We start from the raw sequence: 19,131 nt of genomic DNA on the forward strand, positions 1-19,131 counted from the left end.
GATAAAGGCATCTGTCTTATACTACTGTTCGAAAGTCTATAAGGTCAACCTTTGTTGGCGGAGTTTGATTGACAGGTGATCTGACCAATCATAACACAGAATCTGACAAACCACCCAGAGAGGAGAATAGAATAACATTGTGGCCTTGAAAAATGGTGTGCATTTTCACCACTGAAACAAGATACCTTCTGATGTTCATTCATGTTTATTTCAGATTTATTTGTGATCAAATAAAAGCAGCTTTCTTTCTTTTGTTTACTATTTAACTACACTTTTTAAGAAAATAGACACAGTTACATAGTAAAAGATTCTGCACACGTTCTCATTCAATTGTACATTTTATTTTCCTGAGAGGGTCTCATACTGGGTCTTACTTCGAAAATAACAGAAAACCTGAGTGCGCTGTGTAGAAATGACTCGTTTCATGACATCATATTGCAGACAGGATGAAATAAATGCTTAATCTACACAGCATGCCGACATGAAGGCATTGTAAATGAGTCTGTGCTTTATAGAGACACCTGAAATCTGAATACTCTGCTTGTATTTGAGTCAAATATGTGAAAGGGTCCTTTCCTAAAAATACTGCACTCCTAGTTTGGACCCTCAACATCTGCTCTACATTGTCAGGTCACATCCAAATATAACACAATATAATCTTTACCTTGATTGTCACGGTTAGCCTTTTTAGCTTTACTTACAAAACGAACCAGAAAAGGTAAAAAATACCTTTAAAAGCTATTCTGACGTGTACTCTGTAAATCTGCTTTAAACCCTGAATTTACTAAGTGAAAAAAAGGTTACGCTCACTGCTGAGTGAAGCATTTTAAAAGGCAATCACTTCTCAAGAAAGTGTCAATGTGATGAACTTTTGCAGCTTGTCTGATTCTTCAGATTCATATTCATATGTTGCACAAATTCTGTAAGCTATGTTACTAATATAAAACATTCACAGCAGACATGACTAGCTAGCACATACTCAGCAACAAATCAGTCGATCTCACAAAATCTGACAACAACTTATCCAGGTCCGAAAATAAAACACCCATTTTGCATAAATGTAAGCCTATTTTTTTCATTACTGTAATTAAAAATAATTATGAAAATGAACAAAACAAAAAAGATATTTAGCATAAAAAGCCTATTTTCTCATTTCTGAAATGCAAAAACAATCCCATTCTCATTTATGTAATGGAAAATAATTGTGAAGAAAACTGTAACAATACACAAAAAACAAACAAACAAAAAAAAACAGATATTTTGCATAATGTTTTTCTCATTTCCATAATGCAAAAAAAAAAAAAACTCATTAGTATAATTTAAATAGCAGTATTATACATTATTTGTGATGGCAATAATTATGGCTAATGATTGTTCTTAAAAATGATTATGCAAAGCATGTTTTTAAATAGGTAGAGTAAACTAAGCCCTGAACACGTTCTTTCTGAGATTCCTAACGTTTACATTCTAGTCTTGAAAAGGTTTGAATCAAATACAGCTATTCACATCGGACATTGGCACTGATATTATATATGTATATTTTTTTACATCACCTGAACACAACATATAGCCTACTTCGCAGCGGTTCACTTATAAAACTATTTAGCATTTAAAAACGAACAATAAATAAACAGCTTTGTCAAGAGACAGACTACTAACACAAATGGACTAATATGCATCACATTGTCGTTGTATCCGTGTGCAGCCGTGATAGTGTTCTCTTCCAGCGTCTCCTCTCGACACACTGCAGACGGGGGAAAAGGGAGTCGAATCTCCATCGCACCCCACATTTCAAGCTTCATCCACGCAGTGAATCCTAGAGATAATACGAGTCATCCTACATCCGGTTATGAACTAAAGAAATAGTTCTCTTGTGAAAAGATTCCTGGAACACAGATACATGTAGTAGCACAATTATAAAAATACAATTTCACAATCCCTGTGTGCTGCAGACAGTTCAGTAGCTCATTATCAGTAGACACAGTCCTCGTCCTCGCTGGTTTTGACTGGATTTCCGTCCTAGCGAGAGTCTCGTCTGCTCAGTGAAGGCTTAGCTGTCTTTGCTGATTATTTCCAGTAAAAGCGGAGACACATCAGGCTGAATGTCCTGGATTTTCAGCATTTGTTTTGTATACTCTTCATTCATGCTCCTCATCTCGGTCAGGCATGACATGATCTTTGGGTACAGCAGACTTGCAGGTGGAGAAGGTTCAAATGAAAGTGCAATCAAAGATTTTTTACCCCCTTAGTAAGACAGAAATAAAGAGTTCTTACTGTTTATTTGGCTCGGACCGCTTGGCCTCAATGTAGGTCTTCAGGGTGAGTGCTACTATTTCCTGGTTGCGGTCGATGATGCTGTGATGTGTCACGCCGGGGCGATCTGGGGATGAAACACACACACACACACATGCGCGTGTGTGAGAGGTGAAACAGCTGGCTGTGTGTGTTGGATGTGTGTGTTGAACATCATCTGAAGTACCTGGTGAGAAGAGCGAGATGGCCTGCATCAGCACATACTCCTCTTCATGTAAGTGCAGCTTGCGCAGAGCGTAATGGAAATTCATCATATGGTCCAGAAGATGGCGCTGGAAGCCGGCTGAACAGTGAGGGAGGAACGAAGGGAAACATGTCAAAACATGGGAAAGGATGAAGGGTAAAAAAACAGGATACCTACTGCAAGGTGAAACATTACACTAGATGAATTTATTAATGTTTCGATTTTAAGAGGAGAATCGTTTTCGTTGATACAAAACGAAACCTGAAATTAGTAAATGTAGATGAAACTTAAAACGTGTAAATATTGTCTTTGCAACTAATTGAAAATTGATTTAGTTTAAAAATGGAAAATATTCCGTTCATAAAAACTTCAACAGGAAAATGTGTAAACCTTAAATAGAAATAAATTAAAGCTATATATAACTTTAAAAAAATTTAAATAAATCGAAACAAAATTTTGTTTAAAATTTTAACTTGAATTCAAATAATAAAAAAAGATTAAATAGTAAATTTAAAACACTAAAAACTAAAACTAAAAAAAAAAAACTCACATCAAACTTTAGTTTAAAACATAAATTGAAATGAAGATTTGTCCTCATTTGTAAGTTGCTTTGGAAAAGCATCTGCTAAATGACTAAATCTTTCAATTGTTGTTAGAATTTGTAAAAAAAAATATTTTCAGCTTTGATGTTTTAGAAGATTGTGATGAAATCACAAAAATATTTTTTTAAAGTTAGTTTTAGTTTTATATATATATAAAGAAAAGAAAAGTCACATCTGATAAGTATTAATATAGTCAGTGTGCAAAGCTCAAATAATTTTCTATTTTGTAAGAATTAGATTGAAAATATTCATGCTGGCTCTAAATTAATTTCTGAATTCAGACATGTAAACTGCAGCCTTTATTCACGCAAATGTTTTCATTTGATCTCCATTTAATCTTGACTGAAGACTAGAAGCACCGGAGATGTTACTTTGTTTGTGACATTTCCCGGTGATGGCTACCACACGTCGACACGGTAAAGCAAGGATTCATAAAACAATGCAAGGGTTCATTAAACAGAAGAGCTATTGTGAATGACAGCTGTATGAAATGAGTTGTCAGGGTGATGACATACAATATGACATTGAATTCAGAGTTCATTTTAAAGCTTTAACAGCTGCCTCTAAGAAACTGGAGATAGAGAGTAATTAGTCAATATATAATGAAAAGACACTTCTCCAGCTGCTATGGAAACTTAGCCTTGAAAAGCAGATCAAAATAAAAAAAAATCAAGGATGGACTGGAGCTTTTAATAATGCCACCACAGGCTTTAATTATGCCACATAAGGGTTCTTATTGAAATACTCATAATACAGTAGAAGCTTTGAAAATGCAGTTTTATACTGCTAAGCAGGTGTGGAACGCTACACAAACATGAGGTTAAGATACATAGCTCTGTTTTGACGTGTTTTTTCGGTTTGCAGGAGGGGAAAAAAATTAACTTTGTTTTTTTATTATTAAATAATGTTTTACTGAACGAATTGCATTTTCTTGAAATAAAATCAATTACAATTAAAACTGTCTTAGAGATAAAAATCTACCTCATCTTAAGCTATAGGGAGCACTTTTACTTTACAAGAGCCCACCATTCAGTCGCTATTTATTTTTACGTATAGTAATCAACACTCAAATTAAAAATGTGTATGCAAGCATGTAAATTGCACATAATGCAGTTTTTGAATTAACCTCTAAATTATACAATTTTTATTTGTTGTTGAAATGCAATAATTTACACAACAGCTGCCATAACTTGATTCATAAATTTTTTTTTTTTTTTTTTTTTTTAACAAAACCTTCATTAAATAATCAAGACGTCACTATCAGGTAAAGTAAGATATAATAAAGTGAAATAGGCCATTATTTCTCAAAATGCTCTTAGTCTTCCTTTCTCTGGCAAATAACGAGCTGTAGACATTGGTGACTTGCCTGAGGTAAATTAAATGCTACGTGACATTTTGTTCACAAGCTGTTTTACTGACGTCTCTCCGCGGTTGAAACACTGATTGAGTGATTACATGAGGTGTTCATTCATGTTTCATTTGCATTAAAGCTAAAGATGAAGGGATGATCACGCGCTCTCACGAGAGGCATTCATATAACGATCGGTCTCATGTACATCAAAGAGCACCAAAACGGCATTTCATGTCTGAATTTCCTGAAAAAAATAAAAGAATGATTGGCTTAATACACTTGCGTACCGTACCAAAAAAAAAAAAAGTATGTATACCGTTAAAGCCTTACTTCTAAGTTACAGAAACATGAGCAATGGATCAGATGTCATGCTTGGCTAGTGACATGTCTTTCACACAGGTTTCTTTAACCAGTTTCACTGCATTTCATCTGCCTGAACTCTCTCGGTTCACTGACACATTTTTACAGCGTGGCACTTAAAACATTTCAGACTTAGGCTGTGTGAAAGGATTAATGCTGAAGTGTGTCATGTCCACTAGCAGCAAAGGTAATGACTGTTTTCAAACTGGTTTTCCACTTTCCCGTCTGCAGTCCAACTGGGCCAGACAGTCCTGTCCCAAAAACATACTGCTGATGTTGCTCTGGTGATGCTCAAAACAGGGGAATCTCTCTTTTTTATTTGGAGCTTGTTTCTGCAGTAATTGCGTCTTTTTGATCTCGCAGTTCTGAATTTTTTTTTTGCACTAAAGTCAAAATTGTGGGATATAAACCTGGAATTAGCAAGATATAAATACAGAATTTAGGATATAACCTCGCAATTCTAAGACATGTCAGAATTAGTAAATACAAACTTGCAATTGCATGAAAAATAGTCCAAACTCTGAGATAAAAAGTCGCAATTACCTTCTTTTTTTTGTGGTTTGCCAATTAAAAAAAAATTTTTTTTTTGATAAATATAAAGTAATTGTGGGATAAAAAGTCAAATGACCTTTATTTTTTATTCTGCTAAAAAAAAAAAAAAAAAAATTGTGAACAATATACTCAGAATTAATATATAAAAGTAAAGAAAAAAGGAAAAAAGTTGCAATTAAATATATATATATATATTTTTTTTAATTTCTTGGTAGAAACAAGCGTCCATAGTCTCTGCATATATATATAAACCTTTATATAAACCTTTAAAATAGGTCTTATATTTGAAGTAAAAAAAGAAGTAAAAAGTTGAACTGACACAATCCCATTTAAAGTAATGCCAATAAACGCAGACTGACACATACTAAGGCAGGAAGTGCTTCCTGAGAACTTCACAGTATCATTTTAAAGAAAGCCTGGCTACTCAGTTCATTTTCTCTCTGAGATGTTATTAGCTCTGCCTCCATCTCGCTCATTATTCTTCTGTCCCACTGTGCTCCCAACACCTCTCTAGCACTATGGGGGGTTTCTCCTGCAGTCTTCCCCTCTTCCCCTTCCTCCTCTTAACTGGAGGGTTATGCCTGTGGCAGATACCTTTTCCGTCCTTCATCAAAGTGGTTGGGCTTTATCTCCTGCTTTGTTTGGTCATGGTCACATGGCTTTCTTCCTCTTAAGCTCTACACTGTATTGTACTTGCGCTGTTCACGGAGTACAATGAATGATAACTGCGCATTACAAAAGTCTGATGAGGAGACTCCAGAATGACACACCACTTATTTACAGGAACACAAAACCATGAGAAACCATGGAAACCTTTGGTTAGTAGTAATAGGTCATCTAACCCTAGTGCTGTGTGTGGGGATGGAAATGCATGCTTGCCTCAGGCTACATAATCTAGAAGACTTGGAGTTGGATCTTGTGTTCTGCATCAAGGAACATCTCAAGGCTACATTTTACATAACTGAACAAAGCTCTTAACTTAGAAAACCTCATGCTATTTTAATATTGTTTCAAAACCCATCGTTTTCTGATTAACATTTTTACATTATCTGTTAATTACTATTTTATATTCACAATTAAAAAAAAAAAATCAAAAGACACTAAATATATTCTAAAACCCTTTCTAATATGAGATCACAAAATATAAAAACACTACAAATTTTAAAGGTTTTTTACAATTTATTTAACTGTTTTATTAATTTTATCCCGTTTTTTTTTTTTTTTTTATGGTTGTATTCTTTTTTTTGCCTATGTGTGTCTTGTGTCCCCAATTGGGGGGGCATCTTCTCCTGGGTTAAAAAAGGTCTTTTAAAACAGGTCTACTATAAAATTAATTTCCTACAAATGTACTGAACTGAACCAAGACACCACTGTGTAGTATCGAACCGAACCATGCATTTTATGAACCGTTGCACCCCTAATATATATATATATTTATATTTTACATTTATCCATACTGAACAGGATTCATCTCAAACAAGTCAAGATGAGGAATCAAGAGAACATTTATTTGAAATAAAATTATTTTGTTGCAACTGTAACATTATAAATGTCACTTATGACCAATTTAATGCATCCCTGTTGAATAATAAAAATCTTTCTAATAGTGACCTTGAGGTTAAAGGAGATCTACGAAGCCCCTCACCTCTCATGGCGTCATCCAGGCAGTACTGCAGCGGGCCGCACTCCCAGATGCCCGTCACCTCATTAAAGAACATGTTGAAGTGGATCAGAATGATCTCAAAGGTGGCTCCTTTCAGCAGCGCGATCTGGTCCTCTATGATCAGAGCCCTGCCATCCAAAACACAACACCTCCATTAGAATCTAACAGACCACCAGTGATGAAGCTTTAATTCAGATGGAAGAGCCAGTATTCACCTGAACATTGTGAGCGTTTTGCTGAAGTTGATTATATTCTTGATCATGTGCGTGGTGAGGTCTGTAAAATGTGGCAGAGTAGTGAAAATGACACTTTTATGCTGCTTCCGCTCTTTAGTCTCAGGACTCTGAAAGGTGGAGGAAGGGGTGGAGGGCGAGGTAAAGCTGATGTTCTGTGGCAGTGCATCTTCAGACAGTGTTTTGTGCACGGTGGCTTGAAAGACCCTGCCACTGTGTGGTTCTAGACCGTCCTCAGAAATAGATTTCTGATCGGGATCTAAAGGCTGCGGAGATAAAGCCTCTGATGAAAAACAAGATTTCATTCAGTAGACACTTTTGTCTGACTCTCAAATCAGAATTAAGTAAATATGTTACCCGGAACTGAATAAAGTTGGTGCAGGTCATGTCGAAGGTCTTGTGATGTGCAGTGAGCAGCTCCTGTATGACAGTTTCCTGTTGAGAGGAGAGTGTTACAGGCTCCTCCTGCATCCTCTTCCTCCTGATCTGCATCCTCCGCTTCTCCACGGCCTCATCCGACATGATCACTGAAGAAAACAACCGCATGAACTGAACTGAAGGTTACACAAGCACATTTTTATACACAATTAGGTATAAAAAAAAATACACTAATAATTGTAACATTACGAAATTTAAACCATTTTCTATTTGAATATATTTTTATATGTAATTTATTCCTTTAATGCAAAGCTGAATGTTCAGCATCATTATTCCAGTCTTCAGTGTCACATGATCCTTCAGAAATCGTATTATTATCAATGTTGAAAATAGTTGTGCTGCCCAGTATTTTTGTGGAAACCGTAGTTCTTTGATGAATACAAAGCCTGAAAGAACAGTATTTATTTAAAACTTCTGACCAATTAAATGCATCCTTACTGAATGAAAGTATTCATTTTTGAACAGCATTTATTTATACATTAAACATGCTTATTGTATTACACATGCTAGAAAATAAGTGAAGGGTGACTGGGTTGTGATAAGTGACATGGTAAAAATCTGCAGAGTAGAACAAATTGAAACATGTTTCATGCTGGTGAACACACAGTTTATATGCTGCAAGCGGTCTTATTGTTTGATAAGATGCGCAGTCTACAGACTAATTCAAATCTTCAACAACTGACTTGGTTGAAGATCCATTCATCACTCTAATTATTATCATTAGGCTATTGAATGTAACCATTAATCAAACATTTGTGTCTTATATCACACTGCCTTGAGCTCTGCTTTCTTGAGGATTCGGGAACACGGAAAGTGTAGCTCAATCAAACTTACGTTCCCTCTTCATGCCGATGGAGAGGCATTTCTGGAGTCTGCAGGACTGGCACTGTCTCCTGTTGCTCTTAGTGATGACGCAGGCGTTCTGAAACGGGCAACAGAGCTGTGCGGGGCGCTTCATGGCGCGCCTTACAAACAAACACACACGTATAGAGTCAATCTTACTGATTGCAGAAAAAAGTAAGAAACTGCAAGATAAGAGCATGACTGTACCGGTGTATTTCATGCAAAGTATACTACAAATATATTTACATACTTTATAAAATATCTGCCAATATCTGCTAAATCAGAACGATTAATTTTGTACTTAATGCACTTTAATTGTGAGGAAGTAACTAACTATAGAAGTATATCTGAAGTATATCCGATTGTGCTAAAGTGAAACTATTGTAATTATACTTTAGGTACACTTTAAATATCTTACATTAGAAGACAGACATTATTTAAAAAAATCATACAATCAATATCAATAGTAGCATTAAAACACATTTTAAGAAATGTGCACGGTGTGCACAAGTGATTCTCCAAATAAAGTTTGGCAGCGGCTATTTGCAATTAGTGAAAATAGCAATGGATTTTATTTACACTAAGTGAAAACAGCATATTTTCTTAGCAAAAGAGGCTATTTACACTACATGCAAATAGCAATTAGATTCTATTTACACTATGTTAAAATAGCAGGATTTTCATCTATTTATACTACCTATTGCAAAAAGTGCACCTCAGTATAATAGTACATTATAAAACAGTATGCAATAACATATTGAGTATAAATTATACACAGACCATAACACTACCCGATACATTATGTTCAACTTCTTGATTATTTTCTTAATTTTTATTGAAAATAATTGCCTTTCCGATGTGATATAAAAGTTTGGCAAAAGATGGATTCAAAACTTGGGTCAGTCGCATCAAAAAGACTAAGGTATGCGCTTTAGCATCTACACTTTTACTAGGGTTAACTATCATACCACAAAATAAATATAACACAGGTCAAATGTTAGTTCACAAATAATCAGAGGAGTGCACTAAGAAGGCATTTCTTGACCCTTTCATTTTAAATATCCCTTTTGAAGTGTTAGTTCACCCAAAAATGAAATGTCTATCATTATTTACTCACTCTCATGTCTTTACAAACCTTTATGATGTTGTTTAAAAGAGCTAATAAAAATATTACGTTTTAGAAAGTTTTGGCTGTTGTAGTCAACACAATGAGAGTCGAGGAGGTCCGAAACAACACTTCAAAAATATCTTATATAGTATAAACATTGCAAAGACATGAGGGTGAATAAATAATAATAACAATAAAAACAACTTTTATTATTTTTGTGTGAGCTATCGATTTAAAACCAGACCCTGCGGTCTATTAATTACAGTATTTGTATGTATATGGCAATAATGATTCAAAAGAGCAACAATGTCAATAGAGGCTAACACTGCTTTCTTTAAAAAGCATTTGAATATTCACATATTTTGTATATAAACCAATATAATTCCCATGTTTTTAAAAATGCTGAAAGCACCCTGGGAAACAAACAATTACCGTGTGACTGCAGGTGTTCACAGACGACGTGTTGTGAAGCGTGTGGGCTGGCCACCAATTCAGATGGTCTACTGTACTCTATAATTACTTTCTGTTTCAAGGGCTGCTTTCAAAAAAATATATGGAACTCACAACAATCAAAATTGCAATGATTTAGCAGTTTTTAAAGAGATAATGTTGCTAAACAGAACATTATTTTGTGTATTTTGTATAATGAAATGTGTTTATGCAGTTTAAGGTTAAAAAAAAAACATTATTTTCCACATAATATACATTCTTGTTTTTCCTCTATGCCTGACCTTTCTGAAATGCATCGATTTCTACAAAGCTCATCGGTCATAAAAGCAAGGTGTGCTCTGATTGGCTACCTATCCAGTGTATTGTGATTGGACGGATGCCTCAAGCGTGTGATGGAAATGTTACGCCCCTCATCATACTGTGATGATGTGTGTCCCGACAAAACAAGACAAAAACAATAAAACACATCCAATCAGTTTGCTCACTGACCTGAAGAAGCCCTTGCAGCCCTCACAGGTCATGGCGTTAAAGTGGTAGCCTGTGGATTTGTCGCCGCATACTTGACAAATTTTGGGCTCATCATCCTCCTCGGTTTCTTCCTCAGAGCCGTCACCGTGTCCCGAGTCGTCCAGGGGAGAAAGCTCCTCCAATTCTTTACTCATCCTGAGCTGAAGTAAGCACTGCAACAAAGGGCACACGTCACTATATCACACACATCCTCTCATTACCACCAATGACGTCTCTCTTCATAACGAGATCAAATAGAGAGGACTTCCTAAAACTGAAAAGCAAAGGCTACTGAACATCCAAAATTAGTCTGCATTCACTAAACTACTACAGATTAATTTACTATGACTCCAAACAAGAAATAGGTGGATGGAAAATTACCATTAAACATACAGCGCTATGAGGACAATCAGGATAATTACCTCATACTGTACTGCACTGTACTGCTGTTAATACCGGCTCCTGCTTTAATCTTAACCTTTTGCACATCCTTATAATATTTGCACAACTACAGAATCTGCCTCCAGCACACAATATCCAGAGACATAATATTTGCACTGCCTCAGTACAGAATGGGAATATTGTAAATTGCCTTGGTCAACTCATTTCACACAAAGCAACTTCGTGTCACTTTGCATTTGTCACACCACTGCATATTATATTTTTGTAGCACTTTACATGTGTGTGTGTGTGTGTGCGTATATATATATATACATATACATATATATATATATATATGTATATATATATATACATATACATATATATATATATATATATATATATATATATATATATATATATATATATATATACCGTACACACACACACACTCACTCTAGAGTACAGAATATCCCACACACACACACACACACACATACACCTGTGCAACATCTTTATGCAATTTTAATATTTAAATTGTTATAATCATTTATTAAAATATTTAATACCAGCATGCATTATTTAAATACATATTAATGCTCTATCTGAACTGGTTCTAAAAGGAAAACACGCAGAGAAAGCAAGAGAGAGGCTGATTGCAATCATACATAATCTTTAAAACAATTCAAACGTCATGGAAATACTAATTTAATGAATTCTCTTTTCATTTGAGAGAAGAAATACAGTTATGTTAAATGATTTTGAAAAAAAAAAAAAAATCTAATAACACAATGCAATGGGACAATTTCAGCAGTGTATTCAACTTACTAATATCACATCCATGGTTCACAAAAATGACTAAATCTAAGCCACCTTTTACTACCGAGCTGTCTGAAAGCTCCAGTAATAAAATCACAGTGAATGAATCATGTATCAATCATCACATAACCATTAGACAGTTATTTATGAGCAGGCTGTGAATGTGATTGTAAAGCAGAGCAGGTGTTCAGAGTTCAGGAAACGTACCCTTTGCATGATCCGTGTAGAGCAGAAATCTAGAGCGTGTCCTCCAGGGCAAGACCTTTATCCTAAATAAGCTTTTGAGAGAACACGGTGCATACACACACAGCAATGCCAAGCAAGCTGAAATTACGTGTTGCCATGGTATCCACGTGGGACCACTAAGCATTGGTCAAGTCAGACTCCCGCTCGAAGCCACAATACTGAAGTAACTGCAGCACAACAGTCTATGTGCCTATTCAGAGGAAGAAGAAGGTCCCTTTAGGATTTTTTTCTCTCGCTGTGCACGAGGGGAAAAGCACTTCAAGGGAACAGAGTTGATGTTGAATAACAAAAACCACTTATTCAGTCTTCTTTACCTATATTTTTATCATACAATATATTGTTACAAGTGGCTTATTTTATTATTTACATTTAACTTTAATGATTCTGTTCTCTGTTGTGTGTAAACAGTTAACATTTATATTTATTAATTTAGCACATGAATGTCTTAGCAACTTATAATAATAATAATAATAATGTTACAAAAATGTCTGTTTCAAATGGCCTAAATTATGTTTTTTTTTTTTTTTTTTTGAGCAGTAAATCAGAATATTATAATGACTTTTAAAGGGTCATTTGACTGAAGACTGGAGTGATGATGATGCTGAAAATTCAGCTTTACGTGACAGAAATAAATGTTTAATGAAATAGCACAGAACATCTGACAACATGTTGTGTTGAATAAAATACAATTCCTAAAAGATTTTTCATGAAAGAAATTCCCATCTACCAACACAACACAGTTTTAAAGGGACAGTTCACTCAAAAAAACAAACAAACAAAAAAAAACAACTCACATTGAGATTTGAGACCGGCAATTTAAAAGAGAGATGAATAACGAAAATACTTCGTTTTTATTTTTTCAGCACTCAAAGCTATGGTAAGGCTTCAGAAGACTTGCAATATTGTGCAATAGTTGCACAGGCTACTTAAAAAAAAAAAAAGAGCAGCTTCAACATTCTTCAGGCAGGTTTATAATGACGGGATGCATTTTTCCTTCTCTTCAGCTATTATCTTGAAAACTGTAACTAGAATTCTTAATCCTTTCCTAACATCTTACTGATATCACACAGCCTAACTGCCATTCATTCAGCCTCGACTACAGCACCTCAGGGTTCATTCTTAATTGCGCTGCACGTATATTTACTTCCACACCACATGACCAAAGAAAGGCCACTAGACAGAATAGTGACCCATTTTACGGAGACTGGTGCAGATTAAAGTGTTTAAGGACCTTAATGCTGACAGTTGACGCAGATGAACTCTGGAAGGTCGGACCGAGTTCACTCTCTGGGTCCAAAGAGCTATAACCTGCTGGTTAAGTAATGCACTATTTTCTGAGAGTGTTATCTAATGCCTACATACAAACGGAGTACAGGTTTGTCAGAGAGGAGAGAAAGCTCTCAAATGCTGAATTCTTCCCCGACTGCACCAATTACCCTGCCTCTTATCTGCTCGTTCTCTGCATTAGCAACGCCCCTAGCTTTCACGGTTCACTTTCCCATGTGATTAACAACACTCCAGACCCATTACCCTCTGGACTGTTTAGGATTTGCATTGTGAAATTCGATTTTGGAACAACAGCTCAGAAAACCTGCTATTCTTCTCCAAATCTTAAATTCATCAAGATAATGGGTAACATAAAAAAAAAAAAAAAAAGGTACACCTGTCCTAGTTGTTAGCTCTTTTATGATCATAGGTTCACCATTTAGGTCAGGGTTTACACATTTCTGTGCTTAACTAACAATTAATGAACACATGGAACTGGGATGTTAGCTTATCTTGTCCTCAGCTGTGTACATACATTTAGTTTATTTGCACATAATGCTCTATTGATCCGTCTTCCTACTATGTCACTGGAAAATAACACACAGTGCATGGACAGCATGCTAATAATTGTTGTTAATAATTTTGGGGGTTTAGGAAAAACTATTACAGGGAATATGAACTGTTCTATTTAAGTGTATAATATGCTCATTCCAAGACTTTGCCATTAAAAAAAAGCTGCCTGGGATACTGTAAAATGACCAGGAAGGTCAAAAATAAGTGCAGTTATATAACCAGCAGTCAAACCTATTGAAATTCTTTTGTTGGGGAGGGGAAGGGGAGAGAGAGACAGGAAGACAGAATATAGAGAACATTCACTCACATTGGGACAACATTAATAGCCTGCACTGACATCCAGCTTCTTTATATATATAAAAAAAAGTTGTGTAATGATATAACCTTCGTAATCATCGGGAAGAAGGAGGCGCACAATCAAAACACTTTAATAATTCAAAAATAAATACAAAACGGCGCACCAGCCCCTCACGGCCGACTGGTGCGCATAAATAAAAAGCAAACACATAAAATAATGTCCCAGGCCTGGTCCTCTCTCGTCCTTCACTATAGTCGCTCCAGTTTTATATCCTTCCATCTCCTACGTGGGACTCGATACTGGCGGTGGGGCGCAGGTGCAGCTCATCTCCAATCACTACACCTGGCCTCACTCCTCGTTCCCGCGCCTCTCGGCCCCGCCCCACTCGCCACAAGTTGCTATTGCACTTAGTCATGTCATTAAGTGTGCATGTGATGATGCATTGTAATTCACTGATTTCATCCTCCATATACCTTTAAAACTTGGATTAAACTGGTCCTTAAAAAGGTCCTTACACATCAGGCATAATTTGTCTCACTAGGATTTGCTGACAGAAATAGCAGGAGAAGTTCATGCATAAATTATATTTTCTAAAAATGTACTCATCCTCAGATTATGAGTTTGTTTCTTCATCGGAACAGATTTGGAGAAATTTAACACAAAATTCATTATTAAGTATTATGGACTCTTATTTTGGCCAGAAGCAACAGTTTGAAGTTAAAAATCCATTAATGATGGATTTGTTCCTTAGAAACAAACAATCTTTTCACTTCACAAGGCATTAATTGGTGGACTGTAGTCATCTTGATTACTTGTTTATTAGTTTTATTTATTATATTCGATGCATAATCACTGTAAAAAAAAAAAAACACTTCACAACCATTCACAACTCATTTTGCATATCTTACTATGACTATACTAGATTACAGATAACTGCAGTCTGTGCACTGCAGGCTAAATCAATTGCAGAGGTTTACAGTCTTATTGAAAATTTGAAAATGCAATTACATCTCTTCAAATCTTTCTTCTCTCAATATCACTTGATAAACCATTATTGTGCTGAGAATGCAAGATAGTTTATCTCCACAATACATTTTGACAAATAGAAGTACCATAGTTAAACTGTAATGCAACATCTTATTGGTTCGTCCTTCTGGTTCTTTGAGATGTGTATTTATTGTGTATCATCATTTGCATTCATTAAGAGACTTAATTGATTTATACAATAATTTATTTTAATGAAAGGTAATTTCAGTAATGTTATATTTCCCTACAGAAAAAGCAACATTAGTGAATGTCCAAACTACACAGACAGAGCTGCATTTGAGCAGCAGCTCATGTTTAGCTGGCAGCAACTAGGTCAACACATTAGAGACAGGCCAGCAGTACAAACTGCACAAAGCATTCCTCGGATATTTAGACTAACTGAAACAAACTAGCCAATATTGACTTTTTGTTTAATTAAACCTTCTGTGATGCAGGTTTCACAAGAAATAATGGAGACCCACACTTGGTGAACTTAAATTGAAGAGAAGGAAAGTCTTAAAAAAAAAAAATCATATTAAATGTTCTTGCATTCAGTGTTAATTTCGTTGACTAAATATTTTCGTCATTATTTTCGTCACGAATATATTTTTGCGGACGAAAACGAAACAAAAACTAAAATAGAAGGCACTGATGGAGACTAAAACTATGACTAAATTGATTGACATTATCGTCAACGAATAAAGGACGAGACGAAAATAGACTGTGACGAAAATCAAATCAGCAGACGGGAGAGATGCGAGGAATGAGCAAAAGAACCGGCAAAACGGAACAGACTGCATGAGAGAAGAGAACCAATCAGAGCCTGACTTATTGAGACGTGAAGCGAAGGTTTTCAGTTTTTAAATGAGCTCCCGGGAAGTCGGCATTCGAAGAGGTGATGTCGAAAAGAGCGACAAAATGTCCACAGCTCACTTCACGTTTGACGATGAACAAAACAAAACAACTGTAAAGCACGCGGTGAGCTCATTCGTGGCAAGAACACAACCAATTTGAAAAGACATTTACAGACGAGCCACCCGGACATTTTCTCAAATGTAATTTCACAACGATGTTCTTTTGTTTATTGAGCTAAGCAAAATTGGAAGACTGCAGTGCGTAGATGTTGTAGCATTAAATATTACGAACTGAAAAGTACTGTAAAATAGCCCCTTCTTCAAGTTAGATGAGAGCACAATACTAATACGTAATATCATGATAAATACATTTGATTAATACTAATGTTTAGTATATTTTATAATGTTCTACTTGTTGACAATATCACAAATATTTTCTATATTAGTCATGTGAAACATGAATGTTCACATCCTATCATTATACATACAAATCTAGCAATATTGTAGTATTTAAAACATACAATATTGCTAGACAAATGAATACCTTATAAAATCTTGTTACTTTTTTTTTATCCACCTAGCTGCCAACTTATTAAATATTTACTTTAAATGTATGCACTTATTGTTCAGCTCAGCTGTAAGCTTTAAGGTCCTGGACCTAACGTTATTGTTTACATTATCATGACAGTGTTTGTTGCTGCATAAAAGCTTTTGAAACGAAATAAAGACACAGTTGTGTTGAAATAAAGTTGAATTTGTGTTTTATATATTTTGGTTAAGTTTGTTTCCTATACCAGCTGTAAAAATTGTCTAGTAAATCTGTTATTGATTTTAGTCTTATTTTAGTCGACTAAAATACCAAGCAATTTTAGTCGACTAAAATAAGACTAAAATTAAAACAAATCAGATGACTAAAACTTGACTAAAACTAAAAAGAATTATAGTCAAAAGACTAAGATTAAAACTAAATTAAAATTTCGTGTCAAAATTAACACTGCTTGCATTCAATCTGTATTGGACTGAATGTAAAATGCATTACACTAATCAGTGTACTGCAAAGTTTTTCTGCCAACAAAAGGTCAGGGTCAGAAACAAACTGCTCCATTACTTGCCTTCAGGAATTGATTTCCAGTGGCAATTATTATCATTATTCCTTTTTAAGACAATCGTTTCTTTGAAAGAGGCCTCCTCTGGCAGGCTCACTGAACTAAACTCTGGCATTTTTAGCAGAGCCTATCTAAACGCCTCTGATTGGCCACTGCATTCATAAGCGAAAGAGAAATGTGTGTGGTTTTAATGATAAACACAGCAAAAAATAATAATAATAATAATAATAATTAAAAAATAATAATAATAATTATATATATATATATATATATATATATATATATATATATATATATATATATATATATATATATATTAGTGTGATTTTAACACCCCGGACACTGGGTTATGAATGCATTTAGCCAATACATTTCCTCTTTATAGATTTATTCTTATTCAATGAGGAAAATAAAAATAAAACAAAGTACAGTACACATATGCATCTGCTGTAAATAAGTTCATTAACATCTCAGAAGCTTTACATTACGAGCATATATGTGACCCTGGACTCACAAGGGTCCATTGCTGCGACTGAATGAGCTAAAAAAATAAAATACATAAATAAAAACCTTGCTGTGATAACTGATTATGCTCAATGGCTCAGAATAGAACACAATACAACGGTGGCACCGGGTTAAAGTTAAGCAACTGCGCAGACAGCTGGACTGATTTGATCTACAACAGTCAAGTCCTGCACAAGTGTCACAGAATGTACAGTATGCATCGCGGTGAATATACACAACTGATGAATGACTGCTCGTAGCATGTTAAACGGACAGCAGGAGTTTATTAATTGCTTTGGCCGTCTCTTTAACTGCATTTCGAGACAGGACAGTATCTTTAAATCACGACAAACACACATTGTGCAGACTGACATTCATTCCTATGGTTCGCAAGCGGTATTATGTATTCGTAATACACGTTCAACAGTTGCGTCACGGTCCCGCGAACTAAATTAGTTCAGTAGCTAAATGAAAACAAACGCACTTACCATTTCATATCAGCACGACATTCACGTAATGCCTCAACATGACCAAGTTCACCGAGCTCCGACGTCAATCATGACACGATCCGTTTTGCATTTACTGTCCCGATCCTAAACAACGCATTGTGAGTTACAGCCGCCCCAGAGACTTTACTTCCTGGTTACAGATGTCCTGGGAAGGACACACTTGACGGAAAAGAGAGAAAACATGTGCTCTCGCTATAGACGCGAATGCATTCGCTTGTTTTCCGAGTTTCCTGATCAGCCAAAAGAGCAGACCGTCGAAGTCGAGAGGGAAGGGGAATAAAAGACACAACCAATCACAGACGGGGCGAACTAAATGGAGCATTATGCAATTTGTTTATAGAAAATTATGCAACTACTGCTGCAGCAGCAGGCTAATAGGTAACAGTTAGCTTGCAGTGTTTGTAAGCCAGCGATGTTTTGATCAATTAAACGTATAGCATACCAGTAATTTAGCCTTAATTAATTAAAACACAGACTACTTATAACTTTGTTGATCTTTAGTTTAAGCTCTACAACATAAATCACACAGTCATAACCCAAAAGTAAATTCTTCTAAAGAAGACTCACTTCTGTGTTTTAAAACTGGCCAAAACTAGGCTAATCACAGGCTAAACTAAATAATTTAATAGGCGAAATCAGCGTTTTTCGCTAAATTTCCAACGCAACTTAAATTGCTAATGAACTGCAAATCCTCATTCTTGAAAAATTATAATTGTGTTTTGAGATTTATGGTCACAAACTGAACACCTTTGTTCACAGAAAGTACACATTTCCACTTTTACCTTTTATAGTCATCTTCACACTACATTTAGACACTGGCTGGAATTATAATAGCATGCAACTCTTTTTTTACTGCCAAAAAACTACAACAACAACAAAACTGTGAGACAGAGCCTCCAACTCACACTAAAGAATGCTAAACGTATTTGTGCATGTTCAGTTAAA

The 19,131-nt window shown here is 35.3% G+C and overlaps 1 protein-coding gene across 1 annotated transcript; it reads right to left on the reverse strand.

The window, feature by feature from the left end:
* Positions 1 to 319: 319 nt before the first annotated feature.
* LOC127964367 (nuclear receptor subfamily 1 group I member 2) lies at positions 320 to 18,777 on the reverse strand. The gene is made up of 9 exons (XM_052564537.1): positions 18,166 to 18,777; positions 10,587 to 10,777; positions 8,531 to 8,661; positions 7,616 to 7,785; positions 7,241 to 7,524; positions 7,008 to 7,153; positions 2,480 to 2,596; positions 2,275 to 2,380; positions 320 to 2,192 (listed from the first exon to the last, which is right to left on the reverse strand). Exons 1-9 carry the CDS (start codon positions 18,166 to 18,168, stop codon positions 2,051 to 2,053), a joined length of 1,290 nt encoding a protein of 429 aa, XP_052420497.1. The 5' UTR covers positions 18,169 to 18,777; the 3' UTR covers positions 320 to 2,050.
* Positions 18,778 to 19,131: the final 354 nt, after the last annotated feature.

Source organism: Carassius gibelio, chromosome B9, assembly GCF_023724105.1.
Source record: "Carassius gibelio isolate Cgi1373 ecotype wild population from Czech Republic chromosome B9, carGib1.2-hapl.c, whole genome shotgun sequence".
In the NCBI taxonomy this organism is placed as follows: domain Eukaryota; kingdom Metazoa; phylum Chordata; class Actinopteri; order Cypriniformes; family Cyprinidae; genus Carassius; species Carassius gibelio.